Source organism: Rhinolophus sinicus, linkage group LG01 (genome assembly GCF_036562045.2).
Source record: "Rhinolophus sinicus isolate RSC01 linkage group LG01, ASM3656204v1, whole genome shotgun sequence".
Taxonomy (NCBI): Eukaryota; Metazoa; Chordata; class Mammalia; order Chiroptera; family Rhinolophidae; genus Rhinolophus; species Rhinolophus sinicus.
The window spans coordinates 72,658,787-72,683,339 of record NC_133751.1 but is presented as its reverse complement, the minus strand read 5'-3'; the positions used below and the strand labels follow the sequence as shown (position 1 = coordinate 72,683,339).

At 40.1% G+C, this 24,553-nt stretch overlaps 1 protein-coding gene across 1 annotated transcript in view; it reads right to left on the bottom strand.

Annotated features, from left to right (window-relative positions):
• MYH15 (myosin heavy chain 15) overlaps nucleotides 1–24,553 on the bottom strand; it is a 128,492-nt gene that overhangs the window by 30,012 nt on the left and 73,927 nt on the right. The window contains 10 exon segments of the mRNA XM_074319470.1: nucleotides 4,572–4,687; nucleotides 8,705–8,733; nucleotides 8,736–8,819; nucleotides 11,286–11,395; nucleotides 11,397–11,633; nucleotides 14,792–14,825; nucleotides 14,828–14,906; nucleotides 14,909–14,962; nucleotides 17,385–17,504; nucleotides 21,229–21,354. Of these exon segments, the coding sequence (XP_074175571.1) occupies nucleotides 4,572–4,687; nucleotides 8,705–8,733; nucleotides 8,736–8,819; nucleotides 11,286–11,395; nucleotides 11,397–11,633; nucleotides 14,792–14,825; nucleotides 14,828–14,906; nucleotides 14,909–14,962; nucleotides 17,385–17,504; nucleotides 21,229–21,354 (989 nt within the window).

Genomic DNA, 24,553 nt, shown 5'->3' with positions numbered 1-24,553 from the left:
TATTGAGCTCATGCTATGAAACAAGGCCTAGAGCTGGACAGATAAGACAGATTCTTAGTGCTAGAGAGATACTCTTCCTCACCAAGCCTGTCAAACAGTGAAAACATATTCGTCTAGGGTCAGAATTCGGTTCCACACTGAATTGTCTTTGAATCTTTGTCCTGAGCTCTGAGGCCAATCAGGAAAGCATACAGCCTGCCGGGGAGTAAGACGGTGGCCAGAGTTTCTGACTGGGTGACAGGTGGAAGCATCACTTTCCACGACCACTCTTCTTCTCTCCATTGTTGGGGGGAGGTCTCAGAAGAGTTATGGAAATGTACGGCAATAACTCCTTCGGGTTCCGGAGCCCAGAGCTAGTACTTCTCCTCTGCTGACCCCATGGCCCCGGCCCCGAAGTGCTAAGGTCAGCCTCTCACACCCATCCTTACGTGCTGGGCCTTTGTTCAGTTTCCAGACCAGAATCCCACAGGGATGCCAGTAAATAAAGTTAATAGAGACTGTTATGAGCTGAATGTGTCTGTCCCACTTCCCACACCCAAATTCATATATTGAAGCCCTAACCTCCAGTACCTCAGAACATGAGTGTATTTGGAGACAGAACCTTTTGAAGAGGTGATTAAGGTAAAAGGGGCCATTAGGGTAGGACCAAATCTAATCTGCCTGGTATTCTTATAAGAAGAGGACGTTTGGACACACACAGATACAGGGATATACACACATAGAAAGGACCCTGTGAAGACAGCAAGAGAGGGACCATCTGTAAGCCAATGAAAGAGGCCGTAGGAGAAAACTAATTTGCTTACACTTTGACCTTGGACTTGCAACTTCCAGAACTGTGAGGAAATAAATTCCTGTTGTTTAAGCCTCCCAGTCTATGTATTTTGTTACAGCGATCCTAGCCCATAATTCTTACAAGGACGTGCACACTCAACATCACTAAAAGCTTTAAGACATTTCTCTGTCTTCCATTAGGGAACACTCATTTTTGCCACGGCTGACTCTCCTTACACAGGAACACTAAAGCATGCCTAGTCTGGTGTCAAAATCCTCTACAGAGAAATACATTCTACTTAAGCAGACAAACTGAATGTTTCAAACTGTCTTTTCCCCACAGTTGTTTATGAAACTTCATGAGTGCCTCTAGACACGTAGAAAGTTCTGTGGTTTAAGAGGCTTGGATATGATACCGACCTAGAGAATGGCTGCTAGACAGTCAACACAATTCATGCACAGTCAAGATATCTTTAAAATGAAAACTCCCCCAAGTACATTTTTTAAGAAAAATGAAGCACTCAGGGCCAGAGTAATATAGTGAAACGTTCCTTTTTCCCCCCCTGAAATGTGAAATACAATTTGAGAAACCAAATGTGAAAAGGAAAAATATAAATAAAAACGTAAAACTTGAAAAAGCTATGGACTGTCAATTCAATAGGTTCTTTTTTCTCTTGCAGTACTGCTCATCTATGTCAGAGAAACGTAAGATTGCCTCTAATTCCCGTACACATGATTCAGCTTTAAAATGGTTAACAAGATATTTTACCAACTAAATACCATGTCTGAGTTTGAGATACTGCTTCTTGAAGACATGCTAAAATATTTTAGTTAGAAATGAGAAGAGATTTAAACGTTGTTCTGGCGGAGACTCGTACGTACAATAAAAACAATTAAGTCAGATGTGCATATAAATTAAGACCACGTGGCAAAGTTTGATATTACTGAGTTCAGAGGAGTGGACCGTACGGAAGGAAAAGATGATGGAACATTATTATATACCTGAGGCTATAGGCCAGGGGCAGGCACACTATGGGTTATGGACCAAATCTAGCTGTGCCCATTTGATCTCCAACGTCAATGACTGCTTTCAAGCTACAACTGCCTAGCTGAATAGTTGTGACAGAGCCCCTATGGCCTGCAAAGCCAGAAATATTTACTACCTGACCTGAGAGAGAGAAAGTTTGCCTAACCAATCTGGTGATCAAACCAAAGCAAACAAATGCATTTTGATAGAGTAAGGACATTCAGTGCCTCATTCCCCAAAGCTCCTTCTACAATATCTCTCTGTGTATGTCTGGGAAAGTAGAATATGTGCCAGGTGCACCCTGACCTACGCAGTGAGAAGACTCATACATTTCACCATTTCCTTGGATACTCTGAGTTAGAGGAATAGAGCTGGTGACCCCTGAAGATTCAGGATACACCTGACCAACTTGTTTTTTACCCCGTTTTGGGCCCTGTGGTAGGACTGGACTTACATGGCAATTACGGTCACCAGCTGGTGTTTCAGCTGGTCACTGATGTCAGTCCTCCTTTCCTGAGTCTAGGACGGAGAGGATCAAAGCCGGCCACCAAAGCTCCTCCTCTCCTTCCATCAATGACTACACTATGCTAATTATAACATTTGCAGCAATTAAAAGAAAAAAATGGCCCTATCAGCCACAAAAATTTAGAAAGCCTTGGCTAGAATATCAGGCCCAGTGTATGGCCAACATTATGTGCTCAAATATCTATTGAACAAGAGAAACATGACACACACACCAGCTGCTCATCCTTTTCACCAGCAAAAGGCCTCCAGGCCCGGCTCACTCAGGATTAGTCTTCACCAAGTGGAAGAGTGATCTCAGAGAACGAGTTGAGTGAGTTACCCAGTTTGCAACATGGAAAAGGTTTTGCCTTTGCCTCGAAGTCTCTCTCGTGTTGTTGTGGTCCCTTTGCTTTCCTACGTCCTATCTCACGGGCCTCCTCTAATTTCTGTAGAGTTTCCCAGGGTTTATGTGGACATAGGATCTTGAACCTTATCTTGTCCAATGTTTCCCTTGAGTTCCATGATTTACCTGGCTTATCCTTGATTGCTTGAAATCTTATGCTTTGCTTGAGTTTCCCCTTTGCATTCTATTCGGTTTCCTTAACATCCCTTCTTCTCGTAGCCCTGAAGTCAGATGAAACCATCAAAGTAAACCAAGGCGTTCTGATACAATCTGCACTCACACAGAGCACTTGCACAGGAAGGGCCTGGGATGCTATTCGTGATGTTTTGTAAGATATGCTCATCTTTCCTTTCCAGATAAACCTATTATAGTGATTATGAATCATTAACTATAAAACTCATGAATAGCTCACCCCTCCCTCCATCCAGCCCCTTCTTTTTTCAGCCCCTTCACAGCTCCCGCCTAGTCTTCCGTTCTTTCCTCTCCAGCCCGAGCTGTTTGGATCTCTAGTTTCCTTTGCACTAAGATTATTATAATTGGTGAGCAGCTCTATGACATTCAGATGTACCTGATGAGATGCAGACTCTCTGAGGATTCATTTTTCCTGAGCTAGGTTTATTAATAGGCACAAGTTTGACGTTACCTGAAATGAGCTTTTTTTCTTTTTTTTAAACTGCACAGGGAGACATTCATTTTTGTTCCTCGTGGAAGAAGTAGGGCAAATATCAAGGCCCAATGTTTTCACCCTTCATCAAAAAAATTCTTTTAGACATTGACTCAGAGCCTCTTAAGCAGACCAGAATGCATCACCACAGTCAGTCCTAGAGAGGAAAAGTGCCTGTGAGTGAGAGCAAAGATAACTCAAAGCACACAGAGGGCCAAATTTGGCTTGACATCCTCATTAAAAAAAATGACCCCCTGGGAGTTCTGTCTGAAATGGGCTATGGGAAAGAGGCCAGTTCAATTGTACAGGTTTTAAAATTTTTCTTAACAAACACATTGAAAGCAAGTTGCCAATTGAAACTCAGAGTTCGAGGATTTTCTTTGCTGACATATGGCATTGACTTAAGGGAACAGATCAGATAGATAATGTAATCATGGTTCATTCCATGTGTTTATAATTGTGCCTTTGATCCATAGGCTGGGAAAGCTTTGCCAACATCAGCTTACTGATCTCCCGTACCACCTTCTGTGACATGGATAGGGCTGCTTTTATCCCCTCACTTCACTGAGAAGCTAAGATGTAGGATGTCTAAAGTCATCAGCTCGTAATAATGAAGCTAAGAAAAGATCCTGCCACCCATGAGTCCTGTCTAATTCAGTTTCCTGACTATTAGGACTCAGCTGCTTCAACAGGGATTCAATAAGCAAGCTTAGCTCTTGGCTTGCCCCTCTCCAAACAAATGGCTACAGGTACAGGCAGGGGGTATGGGAAATTTTCACTCTGATCTGACATTAATTTGAATGCACAGCATCAAATGTTTAGCTCTTTTCCTCCACTGTTTAACATTATCAGTTTCTAGAATACCCAAGAAAGACTTTTTATACAACGACCATGACAGTATACACAGTAAATATACACTTAATTGTGCTTTTTGTGAGGTTTTTTTTCTTTAAGTTTTGTATAAGAGTAGAAGCTGCTCAAATATTAAAAAAAAAAGTCATAGAAGCTGAACGTAATTGTGTGGAGGTATTCCTAGATAATAACAGTGGTGAGTGTACCAGAAAGATTCTAATGTAGGGTTAGACTGATTAAGTTTGGAAATGTTCCAATAGGGGTCATAAAAATAGCCAAATACATCAAGTTCTGTTCAGTCAAGAGTTCCAAAATATGCAACTGTTTCTTATCAAAATAATCTTAAATACCTAAAAGTTTCTGTTTCTTCATCTTTCTGTGAAAGCTTTCTTTCAAGTTCCGCTTTAGTTTCCAAGAGTTCAAGCTGGAAATGAAGAATCTTGCTTTCATTACGTTCCAGAGCTCCCTGAAATACATAAATAAAAACCACTAAATTAAGTTCACTTTTAGACAAAAGTTTTTTTTTCTTCTTTTCAAAATGTATATCTCTAATGTAGCTTTCTTTAGATTTGCTGGGAGAGATCTAAGTTCAAATCAGTTTCCTGAAGATTGGAACAGAATGAGAAGATAAGTGATAGCTTTTTGTTTGTTATATCACTTATAGTTTTGACATGCTTAAGGTTTTCAGCTATAGTTCAAGAACTATAGTTTTAAAGCATTTTGGGGGGGAGGGGAAGAGGACTTTATTGGGGAACAGTGTGTACTTCCAGGCCTTTTTTCCAAGTCAAGTTGTTGTCCTTTCAGTCTTTGTTGTGTCGGGCGCAGCTCAGCTCCAGATCCAGTTGCCGTTTTCTAGTTGCAGGGGGCGCAGCCCACCATCCCTTGTGGGAGTCGAACCAGCAACCTTGTGGTTGAGAGGACACACTCCAACCAACTGAGCCATCCGGGAGCTCAGCGGCAGCTCAGCTCAAGGTGCCGTGTTCAATCTTAGTTGCAAGGGGCGGAGCCACGGTTTCTGATTGCATGAGTCCTTGCGGGACTCGAGGAGTTGAACCGGCAACCTTGTGGTTGAGAGCCCACTGGCCCATGTGGGAATCGAACCGGCAGCCTTCGGAGTTAGGAGCATGGAGCTCTAACTGCCTGAGCCACCGGGCCGGCCCAGTTTTAAAGCATTTTTGAAATAGCAAATTTCAATTTTGTCTGTGACTATATCTAAACTTTCAAATTTATTACTCTTGACTTTTTTCAATTAATTTATTTGGGATGAATCAATAAAAGTGTCAAAGCTAGAACAAGGAAGATGATAATTCCACCTGAAATCTTTTAATTCTGGATATCACAGAGAGATAGAGAAAAAGTTGAAAGCATTCAGAGCAAGAAACAGGACAAATACTGTCATATGAAAAACAATAAAGGAATTTAGGATGTACTCAACATGTAACATTGGTGTGAGCCATTATCACAATTATTACTACTACTTCAAATGGATTGCTTTGACAGGGAGGGTGATTTCTTGCTTCTTTGAATATTTAAAAATAAGCAAGGCAATTACTGCCAGGGTTGTTATAAAGGCCATTGAAGTCTAAAAGTGAAGGTTTGATTACATATTTAAAGCCTATTCCAAAGATAAAATTTATATGGAAGAAGAAATTAAATAAACAAACATTTGGAGACTACTGAAGAGGATGTTTATAAAGGGCACAAGAGGTGATGACAAGCTATTGGTCAGTTAACAGTTGGCAGACAGTCCTGAGGGCAGGAGTAATTTTTATAGTAGCCTCTTCTGAGAAGTGCTTAGCACGTACCACCAAAGGTAAAAAGTAAAACTGAGTAGCAATCTCAAAATAAAAATAAGAAAGATGTTGGAAATTTTAATATGGCTTAAGGCTTTGCTGCTGTTCTTTCAACACTACCTTCAATATAAACAACAATAAATCAAAACCAAAAGCTTGGATAGCAATTTCCTCCTAGGGACTTGTACCCTTCCTTCCCCTCCGGGGGAAACTGTCACCTCTCACCTTCCAGATTGCACTGAGAAAGTGAATCTTTGAAGAAGGTGACCTAGGATAATTTGAGTTCTGTGACTTCAAACATAATCTGATAAAGTTTCTCATAAAGGCTCACCCAGGAAAATAAATAACCCAATTTTACAAATACATGTCCAAGTTGATGAAGTATTTATGGATGTGGCTGAAGACAAAACTTGAGAAAATTCAAATAGAATAGAACGCCATCTAGTGGCACTAAATAGTATGAGCGCTATGGGTTTATTCTCACCTTTGATGTAAGTGCCTGTCAACTTAATATACAAAGATGCCTATGCAGAGGGTGCCAAAAAAATGTATCCACGCTTTAAGAAAGGAAAATTGTAATACTCAATACATACCGATAACAAAAGATGAATACAAGCTACATTTGACTCCTGCAATTCAAGAGGTGCTCAAAGTGGTTACCATGAGCGTCCAGACACGTCTGATTAGGGCAAACTGTTGCTTGAGCAACGTTGACCAAAGTGTCCACTTGTGTACATTTTTTGGCACCCAAGCTATGTTATACAGGTCTAAAATCACCCCTGGCCAATCATATCTCACATTGGATTGTCATGGTGCTTGAAATTTCTAACACAGCAGTTACTTCATTGGGTTAAAGTGGTAGCTTTAGAAAGTCCCAGCTAGGATGGCCAGAGACCGAAAGGAAACAAGTAAATGAAACAAGGTTTACCAACTCAAACAAGGTGGCAAGGCTTGCTAGGGGATACCATACTGTTAATTAAAAGGATTCTATATAAAATGTAGAAGACCATTGTCAACATAAGAAACATCCAGACCTGTAGAGAATTTTTATCAGTTTATTTGAGCCAAACTGACAACAATTACCAGGAAGCAAAATCTCAACGGATTGAGAAAATGCTTGGGAGAATGGCAGTTTTGCAGCTTATTTTTATATTAGAATCAAAGGAGATATAAGGAGGGTTATATGAAACCCATTGGTGGTAGATTAAGGGGGTGGGAGAAAGCAAAGGGGAAATCTCTGGGATTGGATAAAAAGTAAAACATAGACACATACTTCTTTTACATTGGTGAGTACAGCATAGTTAATAAACAACCTTTACAGCACATAGAGATGGTATGTAGGAAACAAGATAACAATGAGGGATTCTGTGGTCTCTTGCTCTGCTGGGGTGGTTGTGCCCTGAGGGGTCTGGAAATGAAGATCACTGTGACATTTCAAAGGTATGTTATCTTAGATGCTAAAGATAGTAGACAGGCTCACTTAAGGTAAAAACTGACCTTTGTCAAGGAAGCTACAGGCTCAGGACGTGACTACTCGCCATGACTTGCTTTTAGTAAGGAATTTTTATGTTCAGACAATCCTCTGTGGTTACTTTTGGTCTCTGAGTTTGTAGGGCCTGCTATGCAGGCCTCTCCTGAGTTTGTCAGGTTTAGTATGTGGCCCTTTTCTCCTCTACACCTTGGAAAACAATTATGCATAAAAAGGCAAGACTCGTGTCAAGAGCTATCCACTTGACAACTCTACATGCAGGGTAATATGGGCACAGCTAATGTCTGGCAGGCTTCTTACAGTAATGTAGCAGTGAGATAAATTTAACAGACACTGCTTGGTACAAAGTAGGCCTCTGGGCTCTAATTTTCCATTATCACACTTCCAAAAGGCCCCTGTCTACAACTGACTGCTGTGCCTCTTAAAAATCATTTTCTCTATTGGAAGGTGAGTGGGTGGGGCTGTCTTTTAATGTGACTGGGTACTCATTCAAAGGGTGGGTCAAGAAAATGAAACTCAGCTGTGAGAAAAGAGGCTTTAAAGGGCTTGTTAACTACTTAATGACTGTGACAGGATGAGGACATTTTAGCTCACCCTCTGGCAAAAGGTCTTTTCAGTAGTCCTGTCAACCACTAGCACACACCAATGGATAAAATCAGCGATTTTCCCTGAACTTTTAATCCATAACACTAAAAATACTCCTGTCAAACACCCACACAAAGATGAGCTTTCCGAAACAAATTACCTAAAATTTTTTTGGGAAAAAAAAAAAAGTGTTTTGACTGATTATTTAGTGAGGAAGAAGTTAGGAAAAGGCCTGAGAGTCTACATTTCTAACAAGCTCCCTGGTGATCCCATGCAGATGGCCCTTGGGCCACCTTTGGAGTTGTGAGTGTGTAGGTGCTGGGGATAAATAGGTGAACAATGTAGGCATGGTTCCTGCTTTCATTACAATCAGGAGATTTGCATCTAGTGTTGGTAGCCTGCTTTCTTAGCCTCAATTTCCTCATTTGTAAAATGAGACAGTAGTTTGCTAGGGTGGTTACATAAAATAATGCATATCAAGCACTGGGCATAGTGCCCAGCATGTAGGTAACACTTGAATAAGTATCACTGTGTCATTGTTGTTGTTATTATTGGAATGCAGATCTTCTTCTTTGTCACAATGATAGAAACCTTCCTCGCTCCCTGAAGGTATTACCTCTGCTTCTTCCAGTGCCACCTGGACTCCTCTTGTTCAATTCATTTCTTGACCTTTTCCATTTCAAAGTTCTTGTTTCCTTCTTTCACCTGATTTGTCAGATTAGAAATCTCTTCTGGAAAGGGAAGAAAAGCAAGGTTAGTGACAGGAATCAGTCTCAGACCCATGCTATCAGGCATAACAGACTATTCCTGGAAGCCCATTGGGACCGTGGTCATGCCATTCCTGGTAACTTGATGGCAAGGCCACTGCTGGCACTATGGGACCTTTGAATTAGAAAAAAGCATCTCTTCTTCAATATATGAATATTCTTCTGTCGTCTGCCAGAAAGTTGCCTACAGCAACTGGTGAGGATGATGTTTCTTAGAGTATTGTGCAATGAACAACCTGTACAACTGTACTTGGTTGTCCTGCTTATAAGAGCCAGGACAGATTTTGCCTGGGGGTACTCTACAAAACAGACCTGGAATCCTTACACTTTCAGTGTACATTCTTAGCTATGAACACCAGTGGCTGCTGTTTTCTCAGGGTCCATGCCACACTAGCATGGGAACTTAAAGCATAAGCTGCGTCATTGTCTGCCAGAGGGCAACACAACGCATCCAGATAGACCAAAGAATCGGAAGGAGCTCAAAGCACTTGAGGGTTTGTGGCTAGCTTCTCATGGGATGGGCACAAACCTTTGACAGAATAGGGCATCCAGAAGTGAGAAAACCTCCACTTCCTGACGTTGTTATTGTCAGTTATGCCTCTTCATGAAGGAAGACTCAGGTACCTAAAAGGTTGGATGAGGGCCGAGTAGCTCTGGGAAATACCCACAGCCCAGAGGCGGTAGAAGGAGCTCAAGAGCTTGCCTGCACCTCTGAGACCCTGGACTGTAGTGTGATGTGACAAGACTTTTTAAAAGTTACAGAAACAAACCCATTAGGTGGCAATTCTCATGTGAATAATAAATCCTTCTCTGATAAGCCCTCTCCAGAAGAGGGGTTCACCAGAAAAAACTTGGGACAATGGTTCTCTAATCTGACTATACCTTATAATCACTTGGAGAACTTTTGGGGGAACAAAAACCTCTGCCCACATCCCGTCCCAGGCCAAGCGTGGTCCCCACACTGGCAGCTCTGGCCTAACCTGCAGACCCAGAGCACAGGCCTGTGTGGGAACTTGTTAGCAATGCAAAGTCTCAGACCCCCCTCCTAAACCTACTGAATCAGAAACTCTGGGGGTAGGACCCAGCCAACTGCATGTTAGCCAGCCCTCCACTTGGTTCAGATGCAACTAAAGTTTTCTAACCACTGTTCCAGCACCTCTCACATGCCCAGTTAGGGACCTGATCACGGAGTATGTAGGTCAACATAGAAAGCAAGTTTTATTTATGCCTCCAATAGTAATGAACTTGCTCCCAGGGCCTCTCGGGGTTTTAATGCACATGACTGTTGGCGCTGGTGTAAGTTGGCAGCCTCTTTGAAGGGCTGCTTGGCTGTATCTCAAAATTTAAAAATGCATTCCTTTAACCCAGCAATTTCATTTCTAGAACTCTAACTGAATGAAATATTTTTTTACATGTCCACAAATACATGTACAGGGATGTATAATATAGATTTAAAATTGTGAAAAATCATATCTAAAATGAATAAGGTTTACTTAAATAAGTGTTAGTCATCCTTATTATAAAACGCTATGTAGCTATTAACACTAACGTGGAGTTCTCCATGGACAGCCATGAAAGAAGCGCATGGCACACGGGAAGGCAGCAAAGCCCGGTAGTTAAGTGTGTCCGGTGGAGTCAAGGTGGCTCGGATCAAATCTCAAATTTGCTACCTATTGACTGTGAATTCAGACAAGTTCTTAACCTTACATGACTCAATATAATCTGCATTTTACAGATAAAGAAACTAACACATAGGACTGTTCTGAGAATGAAACAATGAGTAGTTGTATATAAAACGGGCCTGGCACGCAGTATGGGCAATAGAAATATTTGTTGAATTAGAAAATACATTGAGAAATGAAAAGATAAAATCTGTAGAATAATGTACAATTTGACTGAAAAATACACGCGTGGGTCTATGCATAGCACATCTTGGTAAGGCTATGGATATAAAACAATTCTTAATAGTGGCTTCCTTTACAGCAGGGGTGTCCAAACTTTTTTCAATGTTTTCCACCAAGGGTCGTATGCAGTAAAATACACAAACAGCCAGGTCACTCACTCGAGGTGAAGTACGTATTGCCTCACCTGGTTTATTTAAGTAAACTAAATATATTTTTGGAATTTGCTGCAGGCCAATTAACAATGGATCATGGGCCGCAGTTGGCCCACGGGCCGCAGTTTGGACAACCCTGCTTTACAGAGTGGAATTGGGGCTAACGATAGAAAAGTAGTCTTATGTTTAGAATTAATTTAATAAAAGTAATACTTGTGAAAATTTTGTTTTAAGTATTAGAAATGGAAGAGTTAAAACCTGAGTGGGAGCATGCCCATGTTGAGGCATCTGCCATGGCAGCAGCTTTGCCCTTGAATCTGGGCTCTCCCTGAGCTCCTTGCTCCAGCTCTGGCTCCCAGCCTGGCTCAGAGTACCTTGGAGGTTCTTGTTCTCCCTCTGGAGGGTCTCCTGGCTCATGGTGCTCTCCTCATACGCATGCCTGAGCCTGAGGAGCTGGGTGCTGAGGGCCCGGGCCTCCTTCTGAGGCGTCCAGCATCGCCTGGGACTCCTCATGCCTCTGTCCCCAGTCATCCAGGCACTTATCAACGTGCCGCTGCTTCTGGTCCAGTGCGGCTGCCACAGAGCAGGCCTTTCCAAGGTCCAACAGGGCGTCCCCCAGCTCAAACTGCAGCCAGTGCCTGGCCCTCTCTGGGGAGGTATTTCTGGCATTGGCCACCCCCATGACTTCCGCAGCGTCCTGCAACCTAATTGCTAGGTTCTTCCTGAGAAGGGCAGACACAACGGGTGAGTAGAGCCACAGCCCTCTGGGAGTCCATCCAGTTTGTCCTTGATTAAAGATAGTGCTTGGGTACAAAATAGGGTGGCCCCTGAGGTTGGCTTAATAATATGCAGCAAAAGTACCGCGTGTCTGAAAATGACCTCCTTGTACCTGTAGAATCCAGATGTCTGACCGCCATACTCTAGCTCCCGTGTCCATGGGCTCTTTATTTTCTCCTACACTTTGCCAACCTGGGCTTAGAACTCAGGATCCCTGAATTCCTGTCAGTATTTGCTTACCTTAAATAAGCAATATAGAATTAATTGATGACTTCATAAGGAATGAGAGAAAGAGAAAGTTTGTACTGAACCCCCCAACAGTAAGCAACTGTTAAAAATCCTTAGGCGCATCTACTCTCTAAAGAGCTCCTTGGCTTCATGCTTCCAAGGAACATTCTTTGGCTCTCTCCTGCTGTTCTCTCTTCCTCTTATCATGTGGCACCCAAACATGCCAAAATTCTTTTTTTTCTCTGAATGTTTTTTCCACCTCAGCTCTTCTGCCCAAATATATATACCCCAATCCATGCTATCATTATACTCACGTCACAGGTCCCCTGGCTGTTAAGGGGGTGCTTTAGTGCCCATGTGCATCCCCTGAGATGAGTGGTTTATTAAAGTGCCTCTTCCCCCACCCCCACAATACAGGGCTTTGGAGCTTTCTAATGGATCAAATGTGTTCTCTTGCTCACATCTCTTGCAGGGACACTGGCAGTCCCCTTCTTACTCATTGTACTTCTTAGATGAAAGGCACTGTGTGTACCAAAGCTTATTCTGAGCCACTGTTATTAAACAGAAGGAGGTCCTCAGGAATTTACATGTGCCATACAACTAGCCCAACAGAGCAATGTGGTGACAAAGTCCCTTTTTGGTGGAATCCTGCCAAAACCAATCTGTGCTCAGCATCCAGGAAGGAAATGTGCCCTAACTGCTTTTCTTTGCTTCCTGGCTTTCTAAGCACGGTCACTTCACATCTTTGCTTCAATGTCCTTATCTGTTAAGAGGAGGTTCTAATGTACCACATGCTGGCCATAGTTAATAATACCGTGTTATATACTTGGAAGTTGCTATGAGAATAGAGCTTTAATATTGTCAGCATAACAACAATAACAACAACAAAAAAGGTCATTATGGGGGTAGAGGATGTGCTATCTAACCTTATTATAGCAAAGATTCTGCAATATGTACATGTGTCAAATCATCACATTGTATACCTTAAACTTACACAATGTTAGGTCAAGTACATTTCAATAAAGTTGGGGGGGAAAAAAGAAGAGAGTCTGATGTTGTATCCCACCTAAAAGAGGAGTCTTGTGAAATCATTACATGTATTTAAACTAATTTAGAAATGCTCCATTGATACCAGAAAGTAGGAATTTTACTTTGGGTAACCAACCAGGCTGGTTTGTCCAGAACTAAGGGGTTTCACCAGGGCATGGGACTATCAGTGCTAAAATCAGGCTAATCTGGGGCAAACTGGACAAGTTGGTCACCCTCATTTCACTGATAATGTTGTGCTGCATTTAATACCAACTATCAGTTTGCTCTTCAATTTACCAACTATAAGGAACTACTTAGTTGTATAAACTATGCAAGGGGATACAGGAGATTAAGAAACCAAATCTCTATCCTCAGGGCACTTAGAACTCAGAAGCAGTAAACTGGGTCTCAGGTGAGCTACATTCTGCTAAACTAACTCATCGTGGAAATCAAAGCCGCCAGTCCTCAACTTTCCAACAACAACAAATAGATAGAATCCTAGAATTTTTTGTGTGGCTCTGCCTCCTTGAGGTGATTTAGAGGGAAAGTATAATATAGACAATGCTTAATTTAATTGATGTTTAAGTTTAAAGCTAAAATAGTCTTCAGCTATTACCATGCTTAGCAATTATTTTTCTTTAGTTGCTATGTACAATAGAACTACAACAACAATTGGCTAGTTCCAAGAAATACTTGTGGTCATAAAGCAGTCTATATACTTTTGCACTTTTTCTACCCCTCAAAAAATACCATCAAACAGAATAACGGGTAGGCACTTTCCCCAAAATTATTTAATCATTAGAAGGACTAAAAATCCTTACTTTAGAATCAAATGCCATATTTTAGATATAAAGAGTCATTTCATTTGAAAGCCCCACTTTTCTGTGGTTCAGAGTTTGTAAAAAATCTACTACAGGTATTTTTAGTATCTGTCATCCCAAAGCCCTTTTTAAGTTACTTTGGCCACAGAGATGGATTACTTGGTACCTGTTCTGGGACAGAACACAGCAGCTGTTCAACAACTGCATAACAATGTATCTCAAAGATTTAAGTGAAGAACTGAGAAACAATATTTTTGGTTGAAGCTAAAAAGAAATGTATTCATCTGTCCTGGATTTTTGCCAGGCTACCAAGCCTGGGACACATTCTTTTGAGTAAACCTTTAATGATTACAAGCTGGGGTTGGCTTGACATTTTCTCTCCAACATACGCAGTCCTTCTATCTCTGAGCGAAACTCTCCAGTACTATAACCTGATACGAAGACTTGATTCGTTTGGGCTCCCAAACTCCTGTAGTTCCTGAGAAGAACTTGATAGTCTAACCCTAGAGGTGACCTGAGGATGATTTTTTTTCAAGAAACCTTTGCCCCATAAGGCATGACGACAGATCCTACCATGTTTCCAACTATCCCTGTCCATGTCCACAGACCACTTCATAGTCTACACATTGTATGCCAGAGACAAGTGGCTTCAATGCGTGGAGACACCTCCATGCATGGATTCAATTATTTTGGTGTTCCAAATGAAATATAGAATTTTAAGTGCTAGCCCATTCTTAAACCATAGCTCATAGTCACATCTTCTATGAAGACTTCCCTGTGTCCCTGGAAAGAGCCTCCTTTCTTTCCTCAGGACCTCTCTCGAGGCTTTATCATTTTGTATAATCACGTTTATTTGTTATCCACTCTAGAGCATGTGCTTCTTGCCAGTGGTGGCTGTTTTAGCTTTGGTCTCAGGCTCATTCATGCACTTGGCAAGGATTTGTTAGATGCACACATGACACTATTCTCATACTCCTCTGTGTAACTAACTCCAGGTCCAGGGTAGCCTGGCCCGACTCACTCACTTGGCATCCTCCACGTCTTCAGCTCTCTGGATGGCTGCACCATTTCGGCATTGCCTTTGGAGAGGGCCCAGGGCAGCTCAGCCTTAGCCTCTTGCTCTTCCTCATATTGCTCTCATATTGTAGAAGGTCACAGTCACACTTGGCTGACTGCAGGGCCTGGGCCAGGACACTCTGTGACGATATGGGGCACAACACACATTGGAAAAAAGGCTCCACCACCATTAACAACAAAAAGCTTGGAGGTGACATCATTTTTTTTTTCTTTTCTTTTTTTTAGATAAGGTTAATAACAACCTGCCACACATTTAAGCTGAACCTGAACCTAGTAAGATAATATCAGGAAGAGAATTTGGGACAAGAAGAGAAAGGACAGAGTATCTAATTGCTGCTGTTAAAACAAGAAAGAGAATTCTATTTAGGGAAATGCCAGCCTGACTATGTGGGCTTCAACAATAGACAGACATGGAGTTCTGGAAATAGTGGAGAGTGAAAAAGGAGCAAGGAGAATATTCCCTTCATTTAGGCAATAGGATTTATATTTAGCAATATATAAGACTCAGATCTTGTTTGGACCAGAAAGGACCACTGAGATTTAGTCTAGCCTTTTCATTCCATTGATGAGAAAAACAAAATCTTTTATTTCACAAGTAAATCTCAGAAAACTTTATTGCATCACTTTAAAACAGCATCATCTGATAGAACTTTCTATAGTTATGAGTATATGCTATACATAATGTACACTGTCTGATATGGTAACCATTAGCCACATGTACTTACTGAACACTGAAAATATCCCCAGTACAATGTGTGGGCAAAACTGAATTTTAATTTTATTAAATTTTAATTAGCATCAATTTAAATTTAAGTAGCTCCCTGTAGTATAGTAATGGCTACTGTATGTATTGGACAAGAGAGCTGAGTTTAGCAAACATTTGTATCACTAACATGGTAGTCTGGTTAAACTAGCATCCTAGTTCCCAGGAGATAACCTAGTCTAGTGGGAAGATCCGGGGTCTCCCCCAGTCCTCATGTGTCCCTTATGCACCTTAGAAAAAGGTGTATTCTTTGGTAGATGCAGCTCTGTGAGCCCAAGCTTAGTTAATAGCAGCCTCAGCCAGACACCCTTGGGTAGGGAATGAGGGCAAATTTACCTAGTAGCCTTGAGAGGGCGCAGGCTTTGGAACCTGATAAACTTGGCTTCAAATGGGGACCCTTCCTCTTATTTAATATATATTTATTGAGCACCTGTCTAGGCATTAATGTTTCAGAAATAAATGGGACAAAGTCTTTGCACGAAGGAGCCAAAAAGAAGTGAGAGGATACACAAAGGAAATATATAACCCAATTAATATCATATCATATAAACAAAATAGCTAACCATACTAAGGCAATACAACAGATTGACATGGTGTAGAATGCTTGGCTCCTTGTCATCTCCGAAGACCTTGGGGAAGGGCCTTCAAGCAGTGGGAACAGCAGCTATAAAAGTCCTAGGGCAGGAATGATGGTGGCTGTTTAAGAGGCAAAGAGGAGGCCAGGGCGACTGGAGGGGAGTAAATGAGGGAAGCAGATGTACGACCTAAGGTGCAGAAGGAGGCTGGAGCCAGAGCAAGGGGGCCTTGTAGGCCAATTGGAAGCCACTGGGAAGAAAGCCAGAACGCTGTTCTAAAATATAAATCAAATCACTTCACTACGTGCTGAAATTCTCTCATAGTCTACTACGGCCTGTACGACCTTGGGCAAGTTATCTGTCATCTCAGAGTTTGGTTTCTTCATATATAAAGATATAATCCTACCTGCTTTATAAGACTTATATGAAGATTGAGTTAACATGAGAGAAGTATCTAGCGTAATGCCGGATGCACAAACCAGAGTAGTCATTTCAAACTTTATATAGAATATAGAAAATAAGAAAACTAGGGGAAATAGAATAAAATATTTAAAAACAGAAGGGTGAAGACTTGATGACCTCACCCTCAGAGTAGATGCCTTTGCAGGGAGCTCATACACCAGTGAGGCACTGCGGGGTCTTAGTCACAAGATCCCTTGAATGTGAACTAAGAATTAGCTTGAAATACCAGGGTTCATAAAATTCATCTCTCACGATAGTCATTATGCTTTTCACTTTAAAGAACCACTTTCACTGGGGTCACCTACTAGAAACATTATATATTCACTTTGGAAATGACTAATATCTATAATTTATTGACAATTTAAAAGTGATCTTGAGCTAAGCCAGGCCCATTGATTTCATTCTGGTCTTTGATTTAATTCCACTTCTTGTTGCAATTCAAAATCAAAGATCCATAAAGAGCCTTGCTGAATTTCTGTTCAAGTAATAATGTAAAATGGAAACACATATTTTGCTTGCTCTAAATCTGACAAACTAAAGACGCAGTTTGAATCACTGAGGAAGCTCCTTCAGTGATCAGGGTCCTTCCCGATACATAGAAAGTCCAACAAGTTTTCCCATAACTTCTAGGGCACTTTCATTTCTTCTTTTATATGGGAAGATATTCAGGCTGAACCATCAAGGACTTTTTTTATCTTAACATATGGTCAAGCTACTGGTGAGAAAAAATAGATACATTACTTTGGTCTTCTCTTCCAGCTGCCCTTTCAGTTCTTCAGTTTGCTGAGTGCAAGTGCTCTTCTCCCTGGAAACCTGGTTTATCAGAGCCTCCTTTCCTTCCAGCCTCCTTAGGAACTTGCCTACAGAACAAGTTCACAAAGTAAATTGATCAGGGTCTCGCTCATATACTGCCTCCCCCATTTAACATGTTGACCTTAAGGGCAACAAAAATGACTCCTACCCACACGTTCTGATATTTAGAAAGGGTCTGAGAGTCCAGTTATCAGCAAAATCATGGCAATGATCCTTCCCAGGACTCAGAAGAGAGCCCTAATAAAGAACTGATTTTTAGTAGTAAGTATTAGTTAATAACAGATAATATTAGCTACCAATTATGAGACTGTTCTATGCAATAGGTATTTTATGCATATTATCTAGCTTAATTCTCATAACTCCTTGATAACATAGGTATTGTATTACCCATTTTGCAAAGGGAGAAACAGGGCAGCTTATTTAAATGTGATTGAGACATCAATATGCATAGCCAGTAATTGGTGAAGGTAGATTCAAATTAAGTTTTGAACCCTGCAGAACACATTCTTTCTTCTATGTCTGCCCCCTTGTTTATTATGTGTGGCACTACCAATTTCTGACCATATAATTTTTACATAATTACACTTCTTGGCTTCACTTGTAAAATGAAGATAACAATAAAAGATTGTTAACGAAAATTAAATGAGTGTGAATGTATTTTGTAGACTAATTGCTAAATAAATGTTAGAAGTAGTCATTAAATAGTAGAGAATGTGGCCATGAGAGGGGAAATTCTATTACACTCCAGTCTACCCTCTCTGATTAGCTTATTTCATTAATGATAGGACAGAAATGCCTTGGTTATTAGAAATGGTACTAAAAGCTGAGCCAATCCTGGGCAAAGGCCATTGCTTCTGTAGTACAATTAGTGTAACAGTGAAGCTCCAAATGTTTATGACCCCTACCCCTCTTATTACAAAAAAGTTCTAAAACTCTAACCATTATAAGGAAGCACCTGTGTGGGCTAAAGTAGCAATTCCCAAACTTTGGTCTAAGGAACACTTCGTATGCTTAAAAATGATTGAGGTACCCAAAGAGATTTTGTTTATGTGGGTTTTATATTAACAGATAATGTATTAGAATGTAAAAGAGGAATTTAAAATGTGTATTAGTTCATTTAAAAATGATAATAAAAATTTTAATGCTGTGTTAACATGCTAACATAAAAAACACTTTTTTTTAGGGAAAAAATACTATAGTCTCCAAAATAAAAAATTAGGGTGAAAAATAGCATTGTTTCACATTTAAAAAAAAATTTCTGGCTTAGTAAAATACAGCTGGATTCTCCTATTTGTTTCTGATTTCAATCTTTTGTTATATATCATTTTTTGTTGAAGTGTATGAAAAAAAATCCAGCCTGTCATTGATAGGTAGTTGAAAACAAACAAAAAAAAAGGATCTTTTCATAGTCTTTTCGGATAATTTGTGACCATTATTTGATACTACACCAAAATTCAAGATATAGAAGTTTCTTAAGGTTTAGTTGCAATATAGAATAAACCATATCAATGAACTTGTTTTTGTTACATTAAAATTCATGGGTTTATCTCAAACTTTGATTATATCTTCTACCCACACATGATTTTGTAACATCATACAATAGTGATTTGAAAAATATATGTTCACTGCCTTATGCAGAGCTTCCAAATGTTGACAGATTTCATTAGACAATATTAAAAAATCGTATTTGTTAATATCACCACTGGTCTCATCAGAAAATTCTTTAAGACTTGAGAGCTGTCAAGCTCATGATGGCACATAATGTGTTCCAAAATCTAAATTTTTGCCTAACAACTCCAATTTTATGATCGGCGATGAATATTGATAGTTATTTCCATAAAGTGCAGGCTAACTTTATTTTCTAAAAACTATCTGCCAAATACCTAAGTCTGAATAAGCATAGTGTGTTTTTCAATTGTTCAAGTAAATGTGATACTCTGAAAAAAGTCTTTAGTTCAGCTCAGAACTCAATTACATGTTGTACTTCAGTATGAGACAGAAGTGCTTTATTCATACTTCTGGTTGTGTCACACAGAATATTAAAAAGATATATACTCCGGGTCAAGATGTAATAAGAACTCCAATTAGATTATGTGAATGAAAAAGGGGCCACATTCTAAACCTGACAACCTCAGGGGAGACCTGCATGGTTGTCCTTAAAAACTCAGAGACTGAAAGTAACCACAGAGGATGGTATGAAAATTAAAATTCCTAACTGAAAGAAAGTCATGGCGGGTAGTCATGACAAAGCTTTCTTGACAAAGGTCAATCGTTACCTTAACTGAGCCTGTCTGTTGTCTTTTTGCATCTAAGATAACATACCCTCAGAATGTCGCAGTAATCTTCTTTTCCAGACCCGTCAAACACAACCACCAGAGCATGAGACCACAGAACCCCTTGCTATTATCTTGTTGCCCGCATACTATCTCTATGTGCTGTACAAGGTTAACTATCCTGTCCATACCAACGTAAAAGAAATGTCTCTCCATTTTGCTTTCTATCTAGTCCCAGAAATTTACCCACTTTGCTTTCTTCGACCCTCTTAATCTAGCACCAGTGGATTTCATGTAACCCTCCTTAGGTCTCCTCCTTTTATTGTAATACATAAAATAAGCTGCAAAACTGCCATTCTCTGGAGCATTTTCTCAATCTGTTGAGATTTTGCTTCCTAGCAATTGTCATCAGTTTGACTCAAATAAATTCATAAAATTATCTACAGGTTTCGATGTTTTTATGTTGACAATTGCCACAATGTAAAAGATTGGAAAAAATATTTTTTAAAAAAAATCAACCCCCAGAAACATAGAACTATCAATAGTGGTTGATAGTGGAGAGTAACCATGGAATATTTTTCTACTTTTAATTTATTTATCAAATGTTTGTGGAGCACCAACAAGGAGTAGATATTGTTCTAGATAATTGACATACATCAGTGAACAAAACAAAGAACCCCCACCTTCACAATGCTTTCATTCTGGCAGATGGAAAGAGACAAATTATCATATTTATTATGTCAAGTAAGTAGTTTGCTTTAAGGTATTAAATACTGTGAAAAAAAGAAGCACATGGAGAAAGCATGTTGAGAGTGCTCAAATATCCCCTTCCCAGTACAGCATATCCTAACTTCCCCCAGGTAACTGATTAACCCTCAGGTTCAAGTCTCTGCAGAATGAAGAGGGGATTCCAGACAGAGGAAATAGCTAGGGCAAGACTCTAGGGCGTGATTGTGCCTGGAGTGCTGAAAACAACAGCAAGGAGCTCAATGTGGCCAAGGGAGAATGAGAAAAGGGAAAGTAGTGGCAGAGGGCAGAGAGGTAATCAGGGGCCCAACAATATGGCCCTTGTAGGCCATTGTACACACTATGGCTTTTTCTGAGTGTAAAAAAAGAAAACCAAAAGAGATGTGCTCACTATTGAGAAAGAAGAAAAAAAATGCCTATTTTAATGAGGTAGACGTTATAAAATGTCATATCTTGTACACTGTGGGAACAGCCTCTACCATCTTTTGATCTTGAGTATTGTTTCAGCCAACTGCATATTGGTTTTCCCTTTCATGGAAGAGAGCTAGGCAGGGCCTCTCAACACGGCATAGAGGTAATCCTTTCCAGATAAGATTATGTTTGTAGACAAGGGTGTATCAGAGGCCTCATTCATCCCCTAGAATTTAAATGCCCACTCAGGTTCAGTGGTTCGTTCATTATCTCAGCTGTCCCCTCCACCAGTCTGCTGGGATTGAAATTCATTCATAAGTGAAAGAGAATATTTACTTATCATTCTCACTCCATAGCTTTGTCTTCTGTGCTGTCAGGTCATTTGCCAACTGAGTGACTTCATCCAGTTTTACATTTGCTTCATTCAAGTGCTCTTTATACAGAATACAGAGCTTCTCAGCATCAGCCTATGAATTGAGAAAAAAGGGCTGAATGTAACTCATAGAATCTATACTGAATTAGCTTCATAAGGAGGGAGGGTAGAGGAGGGATGTTTCCTGGGGCCCTTGTGCTCTCTTCTGTCCTGTAGACCACAGCCAGTATTGGGAAAGCACATCTTCTAATTTAAGCAAGCACAGTAAACTCAGAGTCTGGGTCCCTAAGAGGTCCAAACAACTTCTCAGGCTATAGGTGTCAATACAGAAACCCAACTATTTGGGTATTGGTATCCTCTTTAGAATTCTTTGTTCTTCTGAAGAAGGGGACATGTCAAACACTGATGAAGTACATAACCACTTCCTGAAATTATATATATTTAACCATCTTTCTGTACCACTAGAATAAAAAAACTAGCTGTTTTTCATGAGGGTAAAGATTCTGTTTGATCACAGATATACCTCCAGTGTCTATAATAGTGCCTAGCACATACTAGGGGCTCAATAAACAGGGGGTAGTTGCAAAAGGAGGGGAGGGAAAGACAGGAGGGGATAAGAGAAAAAGGAAGGATATCCAAAGGGCTGACCAACCAGGATGGGAGAAAGTAGATGGATCTGAGCAGCAATCACTTAATAACAGAAATTTGAACTGTCAAAGCAACATCATCCTCCTGATGACTAAGGTCTCAGGCTCAAGATAACTCTATTCGAAACTGCAACATCTCAGACTTGGTTTTTCATGGTTGGAAAAAAGGATATGCCATTCAGCCTTTGCACTTCTACCTGGTTTAGATAACCAATCCAATCAATAGATTCTTGCCACACTCTGAAAACTAATGCTAGTGACTTTGAAACCCAATATTCTCAGGACCAAGAGCTGCCAAGTGTAAGATGTTGGTGTCCTCTTTACCTGGCTTTAATTTATATTCTTGTCATTAACATGGTCAAACATGATATGATATTATTGGTTCTACAGATCCACAATTCTGTAGATTTTACATAGCTGTTTTTGCGTTTTGCTCTTTTTTTCTTAAAGGAAGTCAACTATTCTGCCATCTTTAAATCTCATGCATGTTTTCCTCTTTATATGTATTAAATATCAATCCATACAATAGCCTTGTGAGACTTGCCTCTACAAACAAACAGTGTCATGGAAATGGAAGGATAACAAGGCAAAGAAGGGATCATATTGATGGCAATTAAGAAAAAGGTGAAATCTGGTGGTAAAACTAATTGTCTCAATGTTATCCTAATTCTTATGATATAACAATGGCCAAGGACCAGGAACATTTAAAAGGTGATGCCAGGTTTGGTCCTCTGGGACACTTCTGAATCAGTAAGTCTTGGAGATCTCCATCTGGAGTCTACCCTGTGTTGAACATTGTTTTCCTTAAGCTTACACTAGTGACTATTCTAACCTCCTTATGAAAGACTACTAGATTTCATCTTCTTATATCCCCAAGGCCAAATACAATGCTTGACACAAAATAAACAATAAGTGTCTAAGACATTCAAATTATTCCAGTCTTTAGTGAGAGGCTGGCCATCATATCCAGTAAGTTTACTTAGAGGTCATAGTCAAGCTTTCCTTATAAACCCCAAACCCTATATTTGTTTTCTTTTTTTTTTTTAATTTGGTCAGCATATTATTCACAGATCAGCAAACAAGTGAAGAACCAAGTCAGGTATTTGGAGGCTAATGAGAAAAGTCATATGGTTCTAGCTCACAGATGTTCCATAAGACACCCAGGCTTGTTGGTGGTGAAACCAGACCTGGCAGAGATTCCGTTACCAGAACTCATTCAATGCCATCAGCGTCACGTAAGTTAGAGCACTGATGTTAAATGCCAAGCAGACTCATTTATCCATACTCTTTGATGCCACTAGAAGAAAGCTATATTAGAGATAAATCTAACAGTGTTTAGATAGTCTGAAATTTGTGATCATATTTTGAATGTTGAATATGTTAGTTCTCACTTTTGAAAGTTGGCACACTCATTGTTTTCCTCACGATAGCCCTCACAAGTTCAGATTGTTTTATAAATGAGAAAAGAGTTAGAGAGGCTAAATACCTTGCCCAAATTCACATACCTAGGAAGGGTTGGAATTAAATTTTGAACTGATAACTGCCTGTTCAGATGCAAAAAAAAAAAGATCAAATACTAGATTCTTAATATCCTAGTTGGCTCAAATTGTCATGAATCCTGGGTCACGGAGGAAACTGGATCAAAATATGATGACTATATGAACCATCTTTATTTTATGTTGTCTCTGATAATAAATGACCCATTAACTGTGCCAGGAGGAACACATCCAGGTGTGAGTAATGGCACTTCTGTTTATGGCCCTGAATATACTATGCTAGGCACCTGTTTGCTGAGAGTGACAGAACACAGGGCTCTATAAGACAACCTAGTCAGTGGTGTGTGGAAATGGCAAAAAACGGAGCCAGAGATTCCCCACTTTTTAAGAGAAGACTGTGTAGTAAAGCCCTGCTGGGCTGTTCATATCTGCAGACTAGGCAGCCACCTGGGCAGACAGAAAATGTACTTGCCCTTAGACATAGCTTTAAATGGTACGTATCCATGGGTACTGCTAACCACTGGTAAAGTGTTTTCAAGTTACAAAGTGTTTTCGTAAGCAGGATCTGTGAAGGGCCACGGGATAGTTTGTCTAAAGGTGGCCTGTATAGGAATATGACATTCAAAGAGGTTGTAGCTTTGAAAGAACTTCAAATGTAAATATAGACATGAACACCAGGAAAGAAGAGGTTAATGGAATAATGCACATTCATTTTAAAGCTGGTTCTTAAAATGATACATAAAAATGCTGCCTCCCAGAAATGCAGGAACCAATGAGAATTCAAAATAATCAAAATAATTGTGAGATTGCCTGTAAGTTCTAAATTTCCCTGGGCCTCTCTGTCAGCATAATATGCTTTTGAAAATGCTTCCGTTTCCAATGTACCATTGAGTATTGGCATTTCTGGCATCATAATTCGAGAAAAGATGAAGTAAACAATTCAAAAAAAAAGTTCAGCATAATGTATATGCCTATGAGAGTGAACAGAATCAATTTATTCCACCAACAAATATTTAAGACAGCAGCAGAATGTGGTTACCCACAGATACATACAGGATTTGGAGTTGAGTCCCATGTCTGCCATATAACTGTATGACCTTGGGCAAGTAACTGAACCTATGAGCCACAGAATTCCCAAGAGGCATGTGTA